The following is a 19,475-nucleotide window of genomic DNA, read 5'->3' on the forward strand; positions in this document are numbered from 1 at the left end:
TGTAAGTGCATGTGGCCGTCATGGTGTGAAGGGTGGCGTGGGCCTTGGGAGAGGGCAGCTTGAGCCCAGGGCTGATGTGTCAGCAAGGGCCTGAGGGGGGCACGGACACACCCGGGCAGAGCTGGTGCTCCACGCTGTGGACCCGTGCAAAGGCCCTGGGGCAGGACTGTGCCTGGTGAGCTGGAGGAACAGCCAGGAGGCCCCTGTGTCTGGAGCGAGAGGGAGGAGGAGAGGGCAGGGAGGGGACGGGGCAGGTCATGCAGGGCCTTGGGGAGGAGTTGGGCTTTTACCCCAGGAGGGAGGGGGGGACCCTGGAGGGCTGTGGGCAGAGAGGGGAAGGGAGACTCTTCCCCTCTCGATGTGGAGACCTGGAAACAGGTGGGCAGGGGCGCAGAGACCAGGGAGGACGCCCTGCCCAGGCAGGCAATGACAGGACTGCGGCCACAAGCAGCTGGAAATGATGAAAGGCAGGCAGGTTCTGGATTTCTTGTGAATTTTTTAACGTGTAGTAAAATGTGTGTAACATTTTAAGGTGTACAATCCTGTGGTTTTTAGTATATTTACTATGTTGTGCCGGCCACCACCATCTAATTCCAGAATATTCCATCACCCCCAAAAGAAGCCCCATCCCCATTATCAGTCACCCCCATTCTCCTCCCAGCCCGACAACCACGAATCCACCCTCTGTGTCTGTGGATTTGCCTGTTCTGGATGTTTCCCATCAATGGAATCAGACACTTTTGTGTCTGGCTTCTCTCACTGAGCTTCGTGTTCTCAAGGTCGTGTCGGCGCGTCACCCCTTTTCATGGCTAACATTCCAGTGTGTGGAGGGACCCTGTTTTGGGTTTCTGTTGTGCAGTTGGTGGGCATTTGGGTTGCTTCCACTCTTTGGCTGTTGTGGATCGTGCCGCTGTGAACACGCGTGTGCAGATTCTCGCGCTAGATGTATTTTGGAAACAGATGAAGGACTGGACGGGGGTGGGGTGAGAAGGGAGGACCTGGGGGCTGCAGGGCTGCTGGCCTGAGCACCTGGAAGGGTAGGGCTGAGATTGTGGAAAGGAAATTCAGAAGCTTCGTTGGGTTTGGAGGCCCCCATACGGCGGTGTTGGGGGGCAGAGAAGAGGTGGGAGGGCTGAGCCCCAGGCCAGCCCTACCCAGATGAGCGCCCGCCTCCTTCTCCAGCCTCTGCTCTCCCGGCCCGGCCCCTCAGCTGGGGGAGAGGCGGTGGCCTGGATTGTGGCCAGCAGGCCCAGCTGTTGCCAGGACACCGGGCCGCCTTTGTTGCTGTCAACAATGGCCCCCGCAGGCCTTGGAGGCAGGAGCCCCCGGGCACCCAGAGGCAGACATGCAGACCCTGAGGCAGGAGGCTGCCCGGCCCTACGTCCCCCGGGGGACCCTGGAAGTGAACCTCCCGGCATCTCTCTACAGGTGAGCACATCCTGCCCCTGCACTGCCTCTTTGGGTTTGCTTCCCACCAGCGTCATTCGTTCTCCATAAAGGCACGTGGGTGCTGCACCTGCTCCCTGCATCCTAACCCGGCTGCTCCCTGCACCAGGCTTGGGACCTGGCAGGAGTACACGCAGGTCACACGTGATGGTTCACGCATGCAGGACACGCACACAGCCAGCCAGCGGAGCAGATACGTTCTCGGGAGCCCTGCACTGCTGGAACAACCCCACAAGGGGGCGGCCTCGAGCACAGAATTTACCTCTCCCAGCTCTGGGGGCCAGGAGTCCCAAGACCAAGGTGTCAGCAGGGCTGGGGCCTTCTGAGGCCGTGAGGGAGCATCTGCCCCATGTCCCTCCTGGCTTCTGGGGGTGCTGGCAGTCCGTGGCGTCCCTCGTCTCGTGACCTTCTCCCCTGACCGTGCAGATACCCCGGCCTCACCAGGGCTCCGCGTTAGGGTTGCATTAGGGCCTCCCTGACCCGGCATGACCCTGTCTTAAGTTACATCTGCTAAGATCCTATTTCCAAGTAAGGTCATGTGCTGAGATCCCGGGTGGACGTGAATTGGGGGGACACGTTCAACCCATTAGAGGATCCATTAATAAGCGTTAATAAAGTATGATGGGTCACCGTGCAGCTTTACAGAAAAGGCAGGTCAGTGCCCTTGGTGCTGCTCCATTTCCAAGAAAATTAAGTTAAAAACAAAAGCTGTGCCACCACGATAGAAGCAGGCTCCCACAGGTGTGTGATGGGACGGAATGTCTCGTGCACACACACTGCTTCTGGAATGAAGCAGAAACCAGTAAGAGTGGCGGCCCCGGTGCAGGAGACTGGCAGCTAGGTCAGGGAGACTCACTGCTTTTTCCAATACTTTTATTTATTTAAATGCCATTAGAGTTCTCGATTCTAGATCAAAAAGGCATTCATTTATTATGAGGAAAAAAAAATGTTTTTCAGCCATAACGCGATGTTCTTTTATTAGTTTTTTTGAGGTATAATTGACACAGAGACTCGCTTTTCATTGTGTTATTTTTGACTGTTTTAATTCCTTTTTACAAGCCAGGTACATTTTGTAGTTCCGGTTCATTTTGTAGTTCAAAAGAGTGGGGCCCGCCAGACGGTCCCCAAACTGCCCTCCCTGCAAGTGGCAAACCCAGCCTGCGGCCACTTTCCGGAACTGACCAGGCCGAGCCCACCTCTTATGAAACACGTGGGTTTCTGGTTTTCTGTGTGGAGTGAGAACTCCAAGCAGGCACAGGGGAGAACGTTTTATCAGCAGCCCTGCTTGGACCATCTTGGGGCCACGGCCTCCTTCCCTGGGGCATCTCCCTGGAGCGAGCTCGCCAGGTCAAAGCACGTGCCCATGTCTGTCTCTTGGGCAGTGGTGCTGCGAGGGTGTTCCCGAAGGGTAGCTTTAGTTTTGATGGTACCTCGTTGAGGTTTGATTTTTGCCATCGTTAGCATATTTCCACTTCCGTCTTTGCTCTACTACCCTCTGTTCCTTACACCATCCCTGCTGCCCCAGGGCCTTTGCACAAGCGGGTCCCTCCTCACATCACTGCCACCTCCTCGGGGGAGCCCTCCTGATGCTCTCAGCCTGGGACGGGCTCTGGCAACAGAGGCCCCCGGAACAGGCACTCCTGTGTAGCTGCAATAGTTTCTCCTTTAAATGTGAGCTTGCCTTCACTCCCCGCTGGCCCGGCTGGCTGGGCAGGTGGTGATGGCACAAGGGTTCCCCGAAGGTCTCCCTGGGAGCCTGGGCTCCCCACACACTTTCCCAGTGTCCCCAACCCACGGCTCCCAGGCCAGACCAATGACGGTGAAACCTGCGCCACTCACTTAGCCATAGCTGAGACCACGTCCTCCTGGTGCACCTCCAGGCTAGGGGGGCTTCCTGGAGGAAAGGGCCTGCAGGTCTGGGAGGCTGGGCAAAGGACTTAGTAGGGGCAAGAAAAGATGAAATATTTAGGAGGTCCTGGGGGTTGGGGAGGATGTGGCAGAGAGGAGGGGCTACAAGGGGTCAGCCTCCCACCCTCTGCCAGCCTGGGTGGGAGGGTGTCCAGTACTGAAGGACAGACAAGGCCCCCCACACCTCGGGCCAGGCTTCTGCATTCTGCACCCTCAGTGCTGGCGATGGGGATGAAGAGGCCCGGGGAGGGCAGGGGGGCCGAAAGCTCAGTCTCTCTCCTCCCACCCCCACCCTCAGCGATGACTACCTGTCCCAGGAGGGGCCCCGCCAGACGCCGGCCATCAAGCAGGCAACGCGCTGGAAGTACACGCCCATGGGACGCGACGCGGCCGGCCAGCTGTGGTACACGGGCCTGACCAACTTGGACTCCCGAGAAGCCTGGAACATGCTCCCTCAGGCTCTGGACAGCCCGCACCTCGAGGCTTATGCCCGCAGGCACGGATGCCACAGCCCCCGGGAGCGCAGCATGCCCTCGGGTGAGTGCCCGGCCCTGCCCGCCCCTGACACCAGGCCCGCCTCGAGGGGAGGGTGAGGCCCACAGGTGCAGAGATGACCGCTGACCCCTACCCCGTAGCCTACACCCAGCGTCTCCGGGAGACCGCCTGGTACGACCCCGTCATCCCCGCGCAGTACAGGGGCCCTCGCGCGCGGTACGGGAGCGTGCTGTGGAAAGACAGACCCATCCGGGGCGAGGAGTACGGTGAGCCTGGGCCAGGGGCAGGCGACCCAGGGGCTGGGGGTGAGACCGCTCGGGGCCAGGAGGCAGGGCCAGCCGGTGACCCGGGTCCTGGCCCCCCAGTGATCCACAGGCACCAATTCGGGGTCGAGCCACTGTGGCAGGCGTCTGACTACGTGCCATACCTCTCGGCGCCCCAGCGCCCGCGCTACACCACCCAGAACTACCGGCAGTGGGACCTGGAACCCTGCTGCCCCTCCACCAACCAGCAGCCCTCGCCCATCTACACGCCCCGTCACTGATAAAGATCGTGCTGCCCGGTGTGGCTCTTCGGGGACCCGGTGCCTCTCCCCCAAGGCGTCTGTCCACCTCTGGGGCTGGGGGCTGGGGCCTGGGGCGGGCAGGCAGCCAGATGAAAGGAGCTCTGAACCAGGACCCTGGTGACCAAGCTCCAGGGCAGAGTCAGACAGACACCTCTCCTGCCCTCGGCTCCCCCTACCCCGGGCCCCAGGCCAAGGCACAGTCCTGGCCCCGGGCGGCTCTTTATTCACTGCAGCAGTGGCCTGGGCGCAGGGAGCTGCACTCGGGCCCCTGGCCCGGCATGCTGAGCCTCACCATCGCCATGGCCAGGGTCTGGGCCCAGCCCCCTAACCCCGAGGCTGGGGCTCCTGGCAGGCTCAGCAACGTCTCTGTCCTCCAGGGCCTGGCGGCACCCGGGAGCAGCACCCGGGAGACCCTAGGCTGGCCGGGGCTGAGTTCGGGGCAGACCCTGCGCCCAGGGGCCTCACATCCGGCCCCCACACAACACCGGGCACCCCGAATCATCCAGACAGCTGGGGGTGGGTTAGAGTTGGGATTTGGGTACCCCAGACCCACAAGGACCCCACCAGCCCCTGAATACCAGAGGGCCTAGCTCGGTGTTCCCGCCCTAGCGGGGATAAGCTGCTGGGATCCCGCCCATCCTGACCGCGCCCACCAAGCCCCACCCGACCCCGCAGCCAGGCAGGGACGGGACAGACGCAGGAGTGGGATCAGAGCAGCAAAGGGGCCGCTCCAGGCCTCGTTGGGCAGCGAGTGTTCACAGTCGCGGTTAAGTTACAAAGGGTAAGGGACCATGGGGCAGTGTCAGGGTTGGGCTCCAGGGTCCCCTGCAAGAGAAGGGGGTTGAAGTGGGGTTAGGGAGGGCGGGGCCTGTCCTGGCCCAGACCTACACCCATGGCTGGTTTGGGGCTTTTGTGGGGTGGTGGGATCTGCAACTCACAGCTCCGAAGGCGGACGGGCCAGACCAGGAGACAGCACAGAGCCAGGGTGGCGGCCACGCCCACGCCACCCGTCACGGCCACCATCACCCAGTGGTAGAAGGCCACGCAGGCTTTGCAGCAGAGTTCTGAGCTGGGGGCGGGGGAAGGGCAGAAGGGGGTGAGCAGACGCCTATCAGTACCTTCCAGCCCCAGCCTGGACCTCCTGCTCCTCCCATCTCAGCCGGGGCACCCCATCTTTCCCAGCACTCAGGCCAGGACCAACTGATTGCCCTCAACCCCCTCCTCCCCTCCAACATCTGATACTTCAGTCAGTAAGGTCAGCTCTGCCTTCCAAGTCTACCCCAGACTGCCCATTTCTCCTCCCTCAGGATCCAGCCCCGTCACCACCTGCCCCCCCGTCCTGCCATCCTAGGCCCCTCCCCTGTTCCCACCCTCCCTTCCCAGTCTGTCCTCCCCGCAGTAGCCGCCAGAGGGCACCTGTGAGCACCTGAGTCAGGTCCTGCCCCCTCTGCTCACAGCCCTCCAGGGTCCCACCTCCCTTGGGGCGAAAACCCAAGTCCTCCGTGTGGCCCACAAGGCCCTGCATGACCTACCCAGTCCCCTCCCTGCCCTCCCCTCCTCCCTCTCTCCCCCTCGCTCACTCTGCTCCAGCCACACGGGCCTCCTCGCTGTCCTTCCACCATGCCAGGCACAGTCCTGCCCCGGGGCCTTTGCACAAGGCTGTTCCTCCCCATATGCCTAGAACTCCCTGACATCCTCCAGGTCTCGGGTCCCATGTCACCTCAAGGCAGCCCTTCCTGACTTCTCGCCCCAGTCAGGCCTCCCCAAGTGGTGTCCTTCACACCCTTTGTACACATTTATTCATGAGATTATTCATGTGGCTCGTGTTGTCCCCAGCTCCATGAGAACAGAGGACCAGGCCAGCTTTCATTCCCAAATCGTGGGCTTCTACAGGGTGCAAACTCAGGTCTAGAACCATCTGGGGCTGGAACCCTAGGTTCTGAGGGTCTGAATTACAGGGATTCCAGGCTCTCCCTCTGCCCTGTCCGCTCACATCCCCCCGATCCATCTGTGTGTCCTCAGCACCCGGCCCAGGACAGACTGTCGGCTCAGTAAATAAATGGGTGCTCGAGGTGGGGAATAACCCGGTCTCCCTGGCTGTGAGGCCACCGGGGCGGGGTCTTCTGTTCTCATGGAGTTAGCAGACCTGGGGCAGCGCCTGGCACACAGCACGGCCTCAGCACAGCTCATTAAACACGAGAACGAATGGATAGGGGTACTCACGAGCAGGGGTGCAGGCTCTGGATGGCCATGACTGCTAGCCCATTGGCCACCTTGTCCGAGAAGCTCATGGCGCCATACACGAAGGCTCCGCTGTGCTGGGGGGACACGGGCAGGGTGTCAGCATCCCAGGCCTCGGCCCTGGTCCCCAACCCCAACCCAGACCGGCTCAGCAGCCCTACCGTGTGGGGGCCGATGAGGTCAGCCGTCATGGCCAGCGAGGTGACGAGGATGGTGGCACAGCCCGTGCCCAGCAGCACAGCCACCACATACACAGCCACACCCAGCTCATCTGCCAATGCCACCCAGGCTGCGAAGGCCAGGATCACCAGGAGGCCCACAAAGTAGGTCATCTGCAGAGAGCCCGGCCCAGCGTAAGGCCTGCCTCGCTGGGCAGCCCTGAGCCTGGCACTTGCCCTTTCTGATCTTCAGTCTGGCCCCCAACCCCAGCAAAGGGGGGTTTGAGTTGGGTTATCCCTAAGGAGCCCCCAGCTCTGAGCTCAGAGGATTCTGAGATTCTGAGCCTCAGAGGTGCTCCGAGCTCCATGGAGCAGATGTTCTAGGGCTATGCTGTCTGTTACGGCTGCCACTAGAGGTGGGCGGCTACTTGGGTCTCAACGCAAGTCAATTAAATGACAAAATGAAGCATTCAGTTCCTCAGTCACGCCAGCCACCCTCTGGCTCCCACGCTGGGCCGTGGTCTGGAGTCGCCCAGGTTCTGCAAGGCACCCTGCCCTCTGCCTGGCCCACTCACATTCCTCCCGATGCACTTGTTGATGGGCTTCAGGAGGAAGGAGGAGAGGAAGCCGCTGAGGTACATCACCAGCGGGATGGTGGCGATGAACTTCTGTTGGGGCAGAGCGGGCACAGGCTTGTCAGGCGTGGCTCATCAGGCTCGGGGCCCCGCACCCCCGCCGCCCGGCCAGCTCACCTTAGGCAGGTTGAGGGAGTAGGTGAGGTACATGGCCATGTATGTCTGGGACAGGTTCACAATGAGCCTCGTGCTCATGTACAGCAAGCCCACCTGCAAACGGAGGGACGGGTCAGAGGGGGCCCTCCTCTACTCCCATAAGCGGGGAGCACTGGGGGCCAACGTGAGTAACCCTGCAGCTGGCACCTGATCCATTAGTAGTGACTGCCTAGCTGGTCGAGTGCAGAAGAGAGCAGTGACTGATTAGTAACGTCTGCCCTGGGTGTGACTGGAGAAGGGGCTACGTTTGCTCCAATGTCTGCCATCCCTGCCTGCAGCCACACAGAGTGAGGGCCTGGTGGGAGAGGGGCATCAACTCCAACACCCTCTGCCCCTATGACGTACCTGATAAAACGCCGGCTCCCGAAGCCAGTGTTTCCAGAGCAGCAAGGGCCGGGCAGTAGCAGGGGCCAACAGGGGGCTGTGTTCATCTGGCTCCTCCACCTGCCGCCGGCGCCCCTCCCTGGTGCCCAGGTAGAACAGCAGTGAGAAGACAGCTCCAACGCCCACCACCAACAGCGAGAGGTTCTGGGGACCGGGCAGGAGAGGGGTCAGCAGCGACTCTCGGCCCGAGCCCTGAGTTCAGGGCCTTGGGGTTGTCCCACCCGGGCAGCAGCCAGCCTTGGCCCACCCCGGGCCCCAGCTCACCCGGAACACTGGCACATCTTGGACCCCCAGCTGGTCATAGACATCCTGGGTGGACCCCATGTGGGCAGAGCCCTGCAGGTGGAGTAGAAGCCAGGCAGCCCCATAGACGGTGATGCTGGCCACCACGGTGAAGGCGTACCTGCCGGGGCACAGGCGAGGCCTCAGCAGGGCAGCCCGGGAGCCACGCGACCACTTCCTCCCGAGGCAGGCGTACAGTCAGAGCTGCTTGTGGCGTCTGGGGAACCTCCGGCCAGGTGATTTCAGCCACCAACACACCGGGTAGCCCAGGAAAGCCTCTGCTGGCCTCAGTTTCCCCAGCCTGCACGTATATGATTTCTCTGGCCCAAGACCCCACCGTGAGGTGCCGTCTGCCTGGGGCCTGAATGCAGAGACTCAGCAAAGCAGGGCCGAGTCAAGCCTGCAACCCAGAAGCCTGAGAACCCAAGATACCCAGAAATCCTGGGCTTCAGCTGGGCAAGGGCTCCATGGTCTAGAGTCATCTGAGTCCACTCCTGCCTGCAGCCCCAGAGCCATGTCCCGCCTAGGGCCTCGGCTGGGGCGAGGAGCCTCTGGATCTCACCAGGAGTCCATTTCCCTTTCTGAAAGTGAGAACAAGAACACCCGCAGAGGTCAAGGTGAAGATGACACAAGGCAGGCGGTAAAGCACTTGCGCGTAGAAAGCGCCCAGAGCTTGGCCTCTACCGGGCCCAGCCTGTCCCCCTCAGCTGGCGCCCTCGGGGGCCCCAGACATTGAGCAACCCCCGCCGTTAGTGCCCACAGCTCTCGGCCACAATGGGGAACTGGGCTCAGACAGGCAGGGCCCTCATGACGAGCGCTTATGCCCACACGGCCACCTTCATGCGTGACGTCCCTCCTGCCGAGAACTGTCATCTCCTGATCCCTGTTCCCACTGCACAGGCCCCGCTCTGCTCCAACCCTGTCCCTGGGCACATGACAACCACTAGGGCTTGTCGTGAGAATTCAAGAAGATCTTCTGCGTGACAGGCCCGGAACTGTGCCCAGCCCACAGCAAGCGTTCCCTAAGTGCTCCTGCTACCATCACATGCAGAATCACCTCCTTCAGCACCGCAAGCAAGTCAACGGATGCGCTGGGCGCCAGCTGTACCCACGTGTGGGAGGCGGGATTCTAAGACGGCTCAGACATTCCCATGGCCTGCCCCCCCCCGCCCCCCTCTAACCCCCTCCCCTTGGGGAACGGGACGTCTGAATGTGATGGGATGTCAAGCCCGTGTTAGGTAACTGTCTGTGGCAAAGGTAAAGGAATTTTGTGGATGTAAGTAAGGGAGATTATCCTGAGTGGGCCTGACCTAATCAGGCGACCCTCAGAAAGTGGGCTCACACCATCCCTGAGATGAGAGACTCGTGCTGGCCTCAAAGAAGCAGCAAGCCCCTACAACTTCTTTTTTTGGCCGTGCCGCACGGCATGCAGGATCTTAGTTCCCCAACCAGGGATCGAACCCGCGCCCCCTGCAGTGGAAGCTCAGAGTCTTAACCACTGGACCACCAGGGAAGTCCCAGCCCCCAAGACTTCTAAATCTATAAGAAGACAAACACTGCCAACAATGACATGAGCAGGGTAGAGGGACCTCAAGCCTCAGATGACACCCCAGCCCTAGCCGACACCTTGATTGCAGCCTCAAGACTAACGCTGAGAACCCAGCTAAGCTAAGCCAGACTCCTGACCCACAGAAACCAGGAGGTGGTCAATATGTGCTGTCTGAAGTTGCTAACTTGGTGCTCATTTGGTGCCCAGACACGGAGGGTGGCCCTGGGCCCCCGGCCATGCCTGCTCTTCGCACGCCTGCCCGCCCTGCCCCGAAGGTGGCACCTGAGAGCCGTGAGCTCCACCTTCTCATGGTCATTGGTGACGAGCTCCGGGATGAGGCTGAGGTGGGCAATCTGTGTAGCAGCCCAGCCGAACTGGAAGATCACGATGAAGGGCCCGTAGTAGAGGAGGGCAACCCACTCAGGCGTGGTGGCCTGGCAGCCCAGGCAGGGGCTGAAGATGAAGGGGAAGGACAGCAGGACGCAGATGGTGCCTGTGGACGAGCAGAGCGGGGAGGGCACATGGCAGGGCCTTCCCACGCTGGCCCAGGGCTCCCCAGGTGAGCGGGTGGGGACAAAACCGAGACACGGAAAAGGTTAGAGACCCCCCCCCCCGCCACACACACACACACAACAACGTCACACAGTGAGTGGCCGTCAGCAGCCCGGGGCTCCCCAGGCTTACAGCCCCTGTGACAGATGGGGAACTAAGGCCGAGAGATCTGGGGCCCCCTGAGGACACACAGCCAAACAGGACAGAGGGGCTGGGCCTCCCAGCCCAGGCCCTACGCCCCTTGTGGGTGATGGGGGAACTGACACAGAGCCGGCCACATGCTGGAACCATGCAGGGGCAGGGCCAGGTGATAGGGGGCAAGAATGGGGCCTCGCCATGCCGGCTCAGGGCTCGCCAAGTTTGCCCCCTTGGTGACAGCTGGGGAAACAAGCTGAGCCTGAGGCCACGCAGCAGGTTGAAAGGGCGCTGTGGAGGTCCCCTGGGGAACTGCCCACCACAGATGTGCCACGTACCCCCATCACTTCCCCTTCCCGCCTTGCCCACGGAGGGGGCCTTTTCCTCCCAGCTCCTACCAGGCGTCCCATGGGGCTGCCAGGAGTCAGGAGGCCCAGGTGATGCTGGGCGGGGCTGGGCCGGATCCTGCCCTCCCGAGTCCTAGTGTCCCTCCTAGTGTCCCCGTCAGCCCACAAGGGGGCCTCTCCCTGGAAAACACTCATACCTCAGAACAAGCACAAGTTCTCCCTGAGGTCCCAAAGGAGCCTGCACCACCCGCCCTGCCCCGTCCCCTCCTCCCTCTCTCCCCCTCGGCTCACTCTGCTCCAGCCACCCGGGCCTCCTCCCTGTTCCTCCTGCCCCAGGGCCTTTGTACAGGCTGTCCCCTCTGCCTGGAATGCTTTTCCCATGACATCTTAGCAAGGCACACTCCTCTTCATCCCTCCAGGACTCAACTCAAATGCCACCTCCTCAAAGAAGCCCCCCTGACCAGCCCAGTCACCAGCAGTCCCCTCCCCACCCTGACACCCTCTGTCTGAACCCTGCTTTCTCTCCTTCATACCCCTTTGCACACACAGGAATTCTTTTGTCTCTCTGTCTGGGGGGTGGGTAACAGGTCTCTCCAAGTCACTTCTGTGTCCCTGGCACCCAATATAGAGTCTGGCACATCAAGATCTTTTGAATGAGTGAATAATAATAATAGTGGCCTCTATTTAAAACAGCCCAAAGAGGTGAATGTCATTATTAACCCCGTTTCCTGATGAGGAAACTGAGGCCCACTGAGTGAGCTGCAGAGCTGCGAGGCCAGCCTGCTGGACCCCGAGCCATGCTCCTTCCCTCCAGCCCTCCACCCTTCTCCTCCCATCCCAGAGCGCCTGGAGCCAGACCTCCTTCCTCCCCACCAGGCCCCGGAGGTGACCTCATCCCCCAGACCCTGGGCCCGCCCCAACAGTCCAGGGACTGGGAAATGAAACCAAAACCACGCTTGGTATTTCTCTGGAACTGGTGCCTGGAAGAGACACCCCAGGCAGATTCCTGGTGGCCTGGAGGCCACCCCGGGGCCAGACAGGAACTGTAGACTCTGGTCAGAAGAATGTGCTGCCCTGGCTGGACGGACCCTTACCCTGCTGCTGCCCAGGCCACGTTAACCATTGTCAGGGCCAGGCTGCCTGGCTGGGGGACTTTGGGCGAGTGACTGCCTCTCTGGACCTCCGTTTCCAGGAAAGGAGCTAATAAAAATACCTCACAAAATTGGCATGAGAATTAAGAGTTAATGTGTGAAATTGGGAGCTCCTACTACTTTGAGCCACTGCCTGTCTCAGCAACTTCAAAGCCATGAGATGTCACACCTTTGCAAAAGCTGTTTCAACTACTTGGAATGCCCCCCTACACACACACACTCCTATTCGTCCTTCAAAACCCCAAAGCTAATGTCCCCTCCTCCAGAGCTCTGCTTCTTCCTATGAAGCCCAGTCTACCCACCTGCCCCAGCCTGGACACGACAGGAGTGTCCATGTCTGGCTTTCCGGGTCCTCTCTGCGCTAGACGGGGAGCCCCGAGGGCTTGTTAAGGGAAAGAATGAGTCCGTCCCCATCACCCACAGACTCGGGTAAAAAAGAGAAGTGAGCACTGTGGCCGAGGTGACCTTCACTCAAGTCACCTTATCAGGCATCACAAGGGGCCGCCCTGGCTTCCTCTCTCCACAGATCTTCCTGGATCTCTGCACGTGCAGGGAGAGGGCGCAGGTGGAGGCCCTGGTGTCTGGTTGGGGCACCCATCATAAGCTGAAGGCATAAACACAAAGCCTTCAGTGTACTGACAAAGGTGCCTCCACTACCCTAACCTCCCCTCTGCAAGGGGACTCAGCGTCTCCCTCTGGGGTCAGGTGGGACCATCGCTGAACCTCAGCCCCCCACCTACAAAACGGGAAGACAGGCTGTTACGAGGTCCCACCTCAGGGCCTTTGCACATGCAGCATCCACTGCCAGGCAAACCTACCTGTGGCTGACTCCATCTCCTTAGAGGGGGCTCACCTGTCTGCACCAGAGAAAACAGCCCTCACATCTCTCTGACCCAAGAACTACCTTTTTTGTGTGTCAACGGGTCTACCCAACTATTATGAACAAAACTGCATTTGAGACTCTGGGCTCAGCTCTGTAAGCAATCCCAACCGCAGCCCGCAGACGGATACCTCTGTCTGGGGTCTGAGTCACGTGCCTCTCCCTGCTCCCCGCTCCCCCTGCGCCCCCGCACCTGGGCTGCTAGCCTAATGTGACCCAAGAACAGCCTGGGCATCCTCAGTGTCTAAGAAACTGAAATCCAGACCCTAAGCCGCGGCCACAGCAATGCCAGCCACTTGCAGGCAACTTGGAGATCTGTTGTACCTTGGAAAAATGTCCCTCATGAGGGCCAGGGCAAATCACTGCCTCCTCAGTCATTGTTCCCAAGGGCAAGGAGACACCAGCCGGCCCTCCTGGTTTCTGGAAGCTGCCGCCCAGAATTCCCAGAAGCGGGCAGGATTCCTGGTTCTGCCTCCTGAAATGCCCGGCATGCCCCAAGAGCCAGGATGCGGCGGGTACTTCTGCCAGGGAAAGAACAGCAGGCAAAGTGGCCAAGGCTAATCTCAGGGTCCAGGGTCCGGGTGGGCAGAGAAGGGATGCCAGGAGCCGGGCCTCATCATGGATGTGCACCGGGCAGGGTGCCCCGGCCCCCGTGGGACCCACCTCCTCCCCTCACCAACAGCCCTTTAGTCCAGGTAACTCCTTCATAACAAACAGAGGGTGACCCCATTACCTGCTCTGCAGACCCCCAGCACATCAGCGGGACAAGCACAGAACCCCGACCCTTCTGGCTCACCTGGTCCCCAACCCAGTTCAGAGGACAGCTCCCCAAAGCCACCAAGTGCCAGGTTGCCTGAGATGAGGGAGGGGATGGATGCACAAAGTGCGCTGGGGGAACAGACAGACAGAGGGGACTCTAGGCAGCCTGACTCAAGAGTTGTCCTGGGTGGTCACCCTGATACAGATGAAGTCAGGCCAGACCAGACAGACTGACAGAGGAGGCGCTAGCAGTAGACCCAACCCAGAGAGGGTTCAGGGTGCCCCGGAGAATTAGACAAAGAAAAGTGACACTGGACGGTCACACGAACAGTCAGACGGAGGAGGATCCGCGGGTCAGACGGCAGCCAGGCGACAGACAAACAGAAGGGGTACTGGGCAGTTAAGCAGACAAACGGGAAGGCTCATGGGTCGGGCAATTAGAGAGGACGGAGCAGTGGGACAGAGCGCGGAGGTTCGGGCCCTGAGGCAGGCAGTCGGATGGGGGAGTCCGGGCCGGGGCTTACCGACCAGGTGCCAGGCCTTGCGCGGGCCGAAGCGGGCGCAGCGGCCTGCGGCGCGGTCAGCCTCGAAGCCCACGAGGGGCGTGCACAGCCCATCGGCCACCTGACCGAGCAGCAGCAGCAGGCCGGCGCCGCGCGAGCTGTAGGCGCGCACCGAGTGCAGGTAGAGCAGCAGGTAGGTGAACCACATGGACGCGCAGAGGTCGTTGAGGAAGTGGCCCACGGCGTAGCTCAGCCGCGCGACCAAGGACAGCGGCCGCGGGGGCGCCCCCGCTCCGGCCGCCGGGGGCCCCGGGCCCATGGTGGCGCTCCGGGCTCGGCCCGTCCGTCCGGCGCCAGCAGACGGGATCCCCGGCCCGGGTCGCCCTCTTCCGGCCCGCCCGCCCCGCCGAGCGCTTTTGCGGCGACAAAAACCGGTGGACCCGAGACTAGCTCGGACGGGGCGGGGAATCCCGGGAGCGGCGGCCGCGTCCGCCAATAGGGACCGCAGGCCGGGGACGGAACGCCAATCATCACGAAGAGAGGCGTGGTCTCGGGGTTAGCCCGGCACCGACGGGGCTGCTGGGTCCTAGCGCCCAACGGTCTCACAGTGGTTTGCAGACCCCTTCCACGGAGATGGGGGCGACGCCAAGGGCACCCTTAATCACACCCCCGTCTCCAGGCCCGCGCCTTCTCAGCCTGCCTGCAAATTTACGAGGCCTGCCTGCTGTAGGCCGGGGCAGACGGGGTGGGTTCGGGGCGTGGGTGAGTGGAAGAGAGGTCTGAGTCCGACCTCGCCTCTCTTGGGGCCCGGTGATTTCCCGACGCGGAGAGACCCAATCGGACGCAGAGAGGACGCATTAGTTCTAATTATTTAGTTATTAACGATAATAATGGGGATAATCAGAATTTTAACACCAGCTGGCATTTAATGAGCGCTGACTGTGCCGAGCGCCCCACGTGGATTTTCTCATCCCAGCAGAGCAGGAGGCGGGGCAAATCTCCGATTTCACAGGCGACAAACCCGCCCAGAGAGGGGACGCAGGTGCTCTGGGGCGCACAGTGAGTCAAGTGCATGCGACTCTGAAGCCTGTGCTCTGGACCCCTCCCCATCCTCCTTCCAACAGCCCTCCCACGATTGGGTCACCACGCAAGCAGTTTCAAGTTCCTCCAAGCGTAGGGTGCAGCTCCCCCGGCCTCCGGGCCTCCACCAGCAGTGGTTTAAAACCTGCACTCTGGAGCCAGAGTCACGGGATCCAGACCCAGCCCCACCCCCTCCTAGCTCTTCCGGCTGGGACGAGTCCATTTCGTTGGGCCTCAGTCTCCCGAGCTCTAGAATGGGTATAATGTATGTTTAAAAGGATATAAGCGTTATCTTTTTTTTTTTTTTCTTTTTGGCCTCACCGCGCGGCAGGTGGGATCTTAATTCCCTGACCAGGGATGGAACCCGCGCCCCCTGCAGTGGAAGCGAGGAGTCTTAACCACTGGACCAGCAGGGAAGTCCTTTAAGTGTTCTCTCCATATTCTCAGCCAGAAAGGCTTTCCAGCACCCTCTCCTCCCCCCTCGGTTATTACTCCGGGTTCCACAGTGTCCTGGGCTGCCCCCATCACAACCCTGACACCTCCTCCTCTCCCCGCCCCAATTGTAACTGTCTCCCCCACTGGACCATGATCCCTGTGAAGGCAGGAACCGGGTCCGTCTTAGTCACTGCGTTGTCCCCAGCGATGCCTGGCACATAGTAGGAACTCAAGAAACATCTGTCAAACGATTGAATGGTGGACATACAGGCAGAGAATCAGAAATGCAGACAGAAATTGGGAAACAGAGGGGAACCCCTATAAACTTGAAGCCCAGGCAGCCCAAGGGGTGCCTGGCCCAGACGCCCACACTGACGCAGACCACCCACAATTCTTTCATGAAAAGGAGCCTGAAAAACTGGTGTGGATGGGGAATAGAGGCTCCAAGAGAGATAGCCTGGCAGGGGAAGAAAGGAGATAAGGGGTAGACCCAGATCTTTGATAAATGGATTAGGAGAGATAAGAACCACAAGTCTTTCCTCCCTGCTGGGCATGCTCCCCTTCGATTTCTCCGAAGGAAATGGAAGACGACTTTTAAAATTACTAGCCTAGGGACTCCCCTGGTAGTCCAGTGGCTGAGACTCTGCGGAGTTCCCAGTGCAGGGAGCCCAGGTTCGATCCCTGGTCAGGGAACTAGATCCCACATGCTGCAACTAAGAGTTCGCATGCTGCAACTAAAAAAAGATCCTGCATGCCGCAACTAAGACTCAGTGCAGCCAAATAAATAAGTATTTAAAAAAAAAATACTAGGCTAAGCTTTTTATTTGCATTCCTCCTCTCCTTTCATCCCTCAACACTTCACACCCATTTTTTTAAAGTCTTTATTGAACTTGTTACAATATTGCTTCTGTTCTTTTTTTTAATATATACAAACGTATTTATTTTTGGCTGCGCTGTGTCTTTGTTGCTGCGCGCGGGCTTTCTCCTGTTGCGGCGAGCGGGGGCTACTGTTCGTTGCGGTGCGCGAGGTTCTCCTTGCAGTGGCTTCTCTTGTTGTGGAGCACGGGCTCTAGGCGCGCGGGCTTCAGTAGTTGCGGCACGTGGGCTCAGTAGTTGTGGCTCGCAGGCTCTAGAGCACAGGCTCAGTAGTTGTGGCGCACGGGCTTAGTTGCTCCGCGGCATGTGGGATCTTCCCGGACCAGGGCATGAACCTCTGTCCCCTGCATTGGCAGGTGGATTCTTAACCCCTGTGCCACCAGGGAAGTCCCCACACCCATTTTACAGATGAGAAAACTGAGGCTCAGACAGACGTCCCTTGCCAGAGGGCAAGCAGCTAACAAGAGGCGGATTCAAGTTTCCAACTGAGCTCCCTGTGACTTCCAATATCTTTGAGTTATTTATTCACTGGCAGGAGACAGCCCACCTGGAGGGAAAGGTGGCTCAGTTTTCCCTCTTATCCGCCTCCTGTGTGGGTCAGGAACACAAGACGTCATCCCCGCAGCCCCTTGGGGCAGATGCAGCAGGGGAACAAGGAGATGTTTGGCAGAAGCACAGCACATCTCTGATCTCTGGGTCCTTGCGCTGTTAGAGTCAGCTAGTATTTCCTGGCCCTGACTCTGTGGGGAAGGCAGGAACAAAGCTGATTCTGACCCTGGGGGAGCCAGGGAGCTGCCTCCCGAGCATCATCATTCATTCATTCATGAACTCATTCATTCATTCATGAACTCATTCATTCAATCATGAACTCATTCATTCATTCATGAACTCATTCATTCATTCATGAACTCATTCATTCAGTGGATCTGGTCTCAGGCTGAGCAATGCTGGACCCCCAAAGCTTCTGAAACCCCTAGTCTTAAGGTGGGGGGGGCAGAGCCACACCCTCCGAGCCCCCCGTGGTCAGTGCTGGGGCTGGAAGAATCAGACCAAAAAGGGTGATTGAGTGGCAGAGGAGGAGTTGGGACGTTACCCTCAGGTCACTGGAGCCACAGTAGAGTTTTTAGAAGCGGGGAGGGTCAGATAAAATGTCTGTGGGGGTGAGGGTGAGGGCGGTTTATTCCAAAGCAGGCCTCAGCTGCATGGGTGGGACACCAGTGGAGGGCATACATGACCCGAATAAGAGGCGGGGGCAGACTTGCTGGGAAGATCAGAGAAGGCCATTGCCTAGGGGAAGGAATGACGGGAAGGAGAGATAAATGCCCAGCCCTCAGGGAAGGACAGAAGGACAGACAGGCTTGTGGTCAGGAGAGATCCGGACATCCTTTGATGCCCCCAGAGCATCCCCCAGCCACCTCAGACGCCAGACCCGCGTCTCCCCTCCTCCGAGCTGGAGATCAGATGTCCCGGTGGCCCCTGTCCAGCCTCAGGAGAGGTGCTTGCTTTGATCTTCTTCTGACCCAGGTCAAAATGGGGGGTGGGGGGAGCACTCGGAGAGGGAGGGTTCGGACGGAGGTTCAGAAGAAATTTCCTTAAATCCCTGGGTGGCTGTGCAGAGCCCACAGGCAAGACCAAACACAGGCAGTTTCATGCAAGCCACCGGGTCTCAGTTTCCCTTTCTGTGAAATGGAGGTGAGAGTAGCAACTCTGAATAGAGTTCTTGGGAGGCCTTAGGGAGATCAGACAGGTAAAGAACTTCTTGGGCCCTAGAACAGGGTTTCCCAAGCTGGCCAGTATTGACAGTTGGCACTGTTCTCTGTGGTGAGGGCTGGCCTGGGCATTGCAGCATCTCTGGTCCCCACCCACCCCCGGCCCCAGTCGTGACAACCAAAATTGTCTCTAGACATCAGTCCGGGCGGGGGCAGGGGAGGGGGCGAATTGCCCCCAGGTGGGAACCATGGCAGTAGAAAATTCTCTGTAACAGGGGCTTCAGTCTCCGTGGACAAGACTAGCCAATGCTTGTCTGTCCTTCTGTCCTACCCTGAGGGCTGGGCATTTATCTCTCCTTCCTGTCATCCCTTCCCCTAGGCAGGGCCTTCCCTGATCTTTCTGAGCACTGTGCCGTGAATTAAACTCATTATATCCTTCCAACCACCTCATAAAGGCAGACATGGTTATTATCCTACTTTACAGAGGGAGCAAACTGAGGTGCAGAGAGTTTTGATAAATTGCCCAAGTCACACAGCTGGGGCTCAGCGCCACCTCCCTGAGCTCCTGAGGGTCCAGCAGCAGTGGGGGTGCCCCCTCCTCAGAGGTCTGAGACCCCTGTCTCCACACCCCTTCGTTCCGGCAGCTGATACCTCTGTGTTTCCCTTTTGCCTTCTCGGCCCTTCAATGCCCATGAAAGCAATCCCCTGTATTAAATTCACTCTGTAAAAAAGCCTGAGCAGGGCTGGGATATCCTGGGAGCACCGACAACACCCTGATCCTTCCTGGGGATGGAGAGAAGTTGAACCACCCTATGTTGGCAAATAAGCATTAAAAACATAAACGGGGGACTTCCCTGGTGGTCCAGTGGTAAAGACTTCGACTTCCAACGCAGGGGGAGCAGGTTCAATCCCTGGTCGGGGAGCTGAGATCCCACATGCCTCGCTGCCAAAAAACCAAAACATAAAACAGAAGCAATATTGTAACAAATTCAATAAAGACTTTAAAAATGGTCCACATCAAAAAAATCTTTAAAAAAAAAAAAAAAAAAAGTAAATGGGGGACTTCCCTGGCGGTCCAGTGGTTAAGACTCCATGCTCCCAATTCAGGAGGCACAGGGTCGACCCCTGGTCCTGGTCGGGGAACTAAGGTCCCACATGAGCACGGCATGGACAAAAACAATAAAAATTTAAAAATAAACGGGAGGCACCACACCCCAGTAATTTCATGT

The 19,475-nt window shown here is 59.3% G+C and overlaps 2 protein-coding genes across 3 annotated transcripts; one reads left to right on the forward strand and one right to left on the reverse strand.

The window, feature by feature from the left end:
• The first annotated feature begins 236 nt into the window (after nt 1-236).
• On the forward strand, nt 237-4,397 carry TEKTIP1 (tektin bundle interacting protein 1). Its single transcript, XM_061190810.1, has 4 exons — nt 237-1,428; nt 3,653-3,891; nt 3,990-4,115; nt 4,215-4,397. The coding sequence occupies exons 1-4, from the start codon at nt 1,346-1,348 to the stop codon at nt 4,391-4,393; spliced, it is 627 nt and encodes a 208-aa protein (XP_061046793.1). The 5' UTR covers nt 237-1,345; the 3' UTR covers nt 4,394-4,397.
• On the reverse strand, nt 2,462-14,541 carry MFSD12 (major facilitator superfamily domain containing 12). 2 transcript variants are annotated; one of them, XM_061190777.1, is made up of 10 exons: nt 14,168-14,541; nt 10,102-10,312; nt 8,253-8,391; nt 7,950-8,132; nt 7,566-7,658; nt 7,389-7,481; nt 6,817-6,987; nt 6,638-6,732; nt 5,353-5,483; nt 2,462-5,239 (listed from the first exon to the last, which is right to left on the reverse strand). In XM_061190777.1, the coding sequence occupies exons 1-10, from the start codon at nt 14,463-14,465 to the stop codon at nt 5,217-5,219; spliced, it is 1,437 nt and encodes a 478-aa protein (XP_061046760.1). In that variant the 5' UTR covers nt 14,466-14,541; the 3' UTR covers nt 2,462-5,216. The 2 variants fall into 2 exon arrangements, with proteins under 2 accessions (XP_061046760.1, XP_061046759.1); XM_061190776.1 differs by having other exon boundaries at nt 6,638-6,987.
• Between the last annotated feature and the right edge of the window lie 4,934 nt (nt 14,542-19,475).

This window comes from Eubalaena glacialis, chromosome 4 (assembly GCF_028564815.1).
Source record: "Eubalaena glacialis isolate mEubGla1 chromosome 4, mEubGla1.1.hap2.+ XY, whole genome shotgun sequence".
In the NCBI taxonomy this organism is placed as follows: domain Eukaryota; kingdom Metazoa; phylum Chordata; class Mammalia; order Artiodactyla; family Balaenidae; genus Eubalaena; species Eubalaena glacialis.

Bases quoted from the DNA above. Each gene is read 5' to 3' on its own strand.
- MFSD12 (XM_061190776.1), bottom strand. From the start codon at position 14,465: ATGGGCCCGGGGCCCCCGGCGGCCGGAGCGGGGGCGCCCCCGCGGCCG. The intron at 8,133-8,252 runs GTGAGCTGGGGC...CCCGGTCCCCAG, and splicing joins AAGATGTGCCAGTGTTCCGG to AACCTCTCGCTGTTGGTGGT. The intron at 5,484-6,637 runs GTGAGTACCCCT...CCCCGCCCCCAG, and splicing joins CAGAGCCTGCACCCCTGCTC to CTCAGAACTCTGCTGCAAAG.
- TEKTIP1 (XM_061190810.1), top strand. From the start codon at position 1,346: ATGCAGACCCTGAGGCAGGAGGCTGCCCGGCCCTACGTCCCCCGGGGG. The intron at 3,892-3,989 runs GTGAGTGCCCGG...CCTACCCCGTAG, and splicing joins GGAGCGCAGCATGCCCTCGG to CCTACACCCAGCGTCTCCGG. The intron at 4,116-4,214 runs GTGAGCCTGGGC...CTGGCCCCCCAG, and splicing joins CATCCGGGGCGAGGAGTACG to TGATCCACAGGCACCAATTC.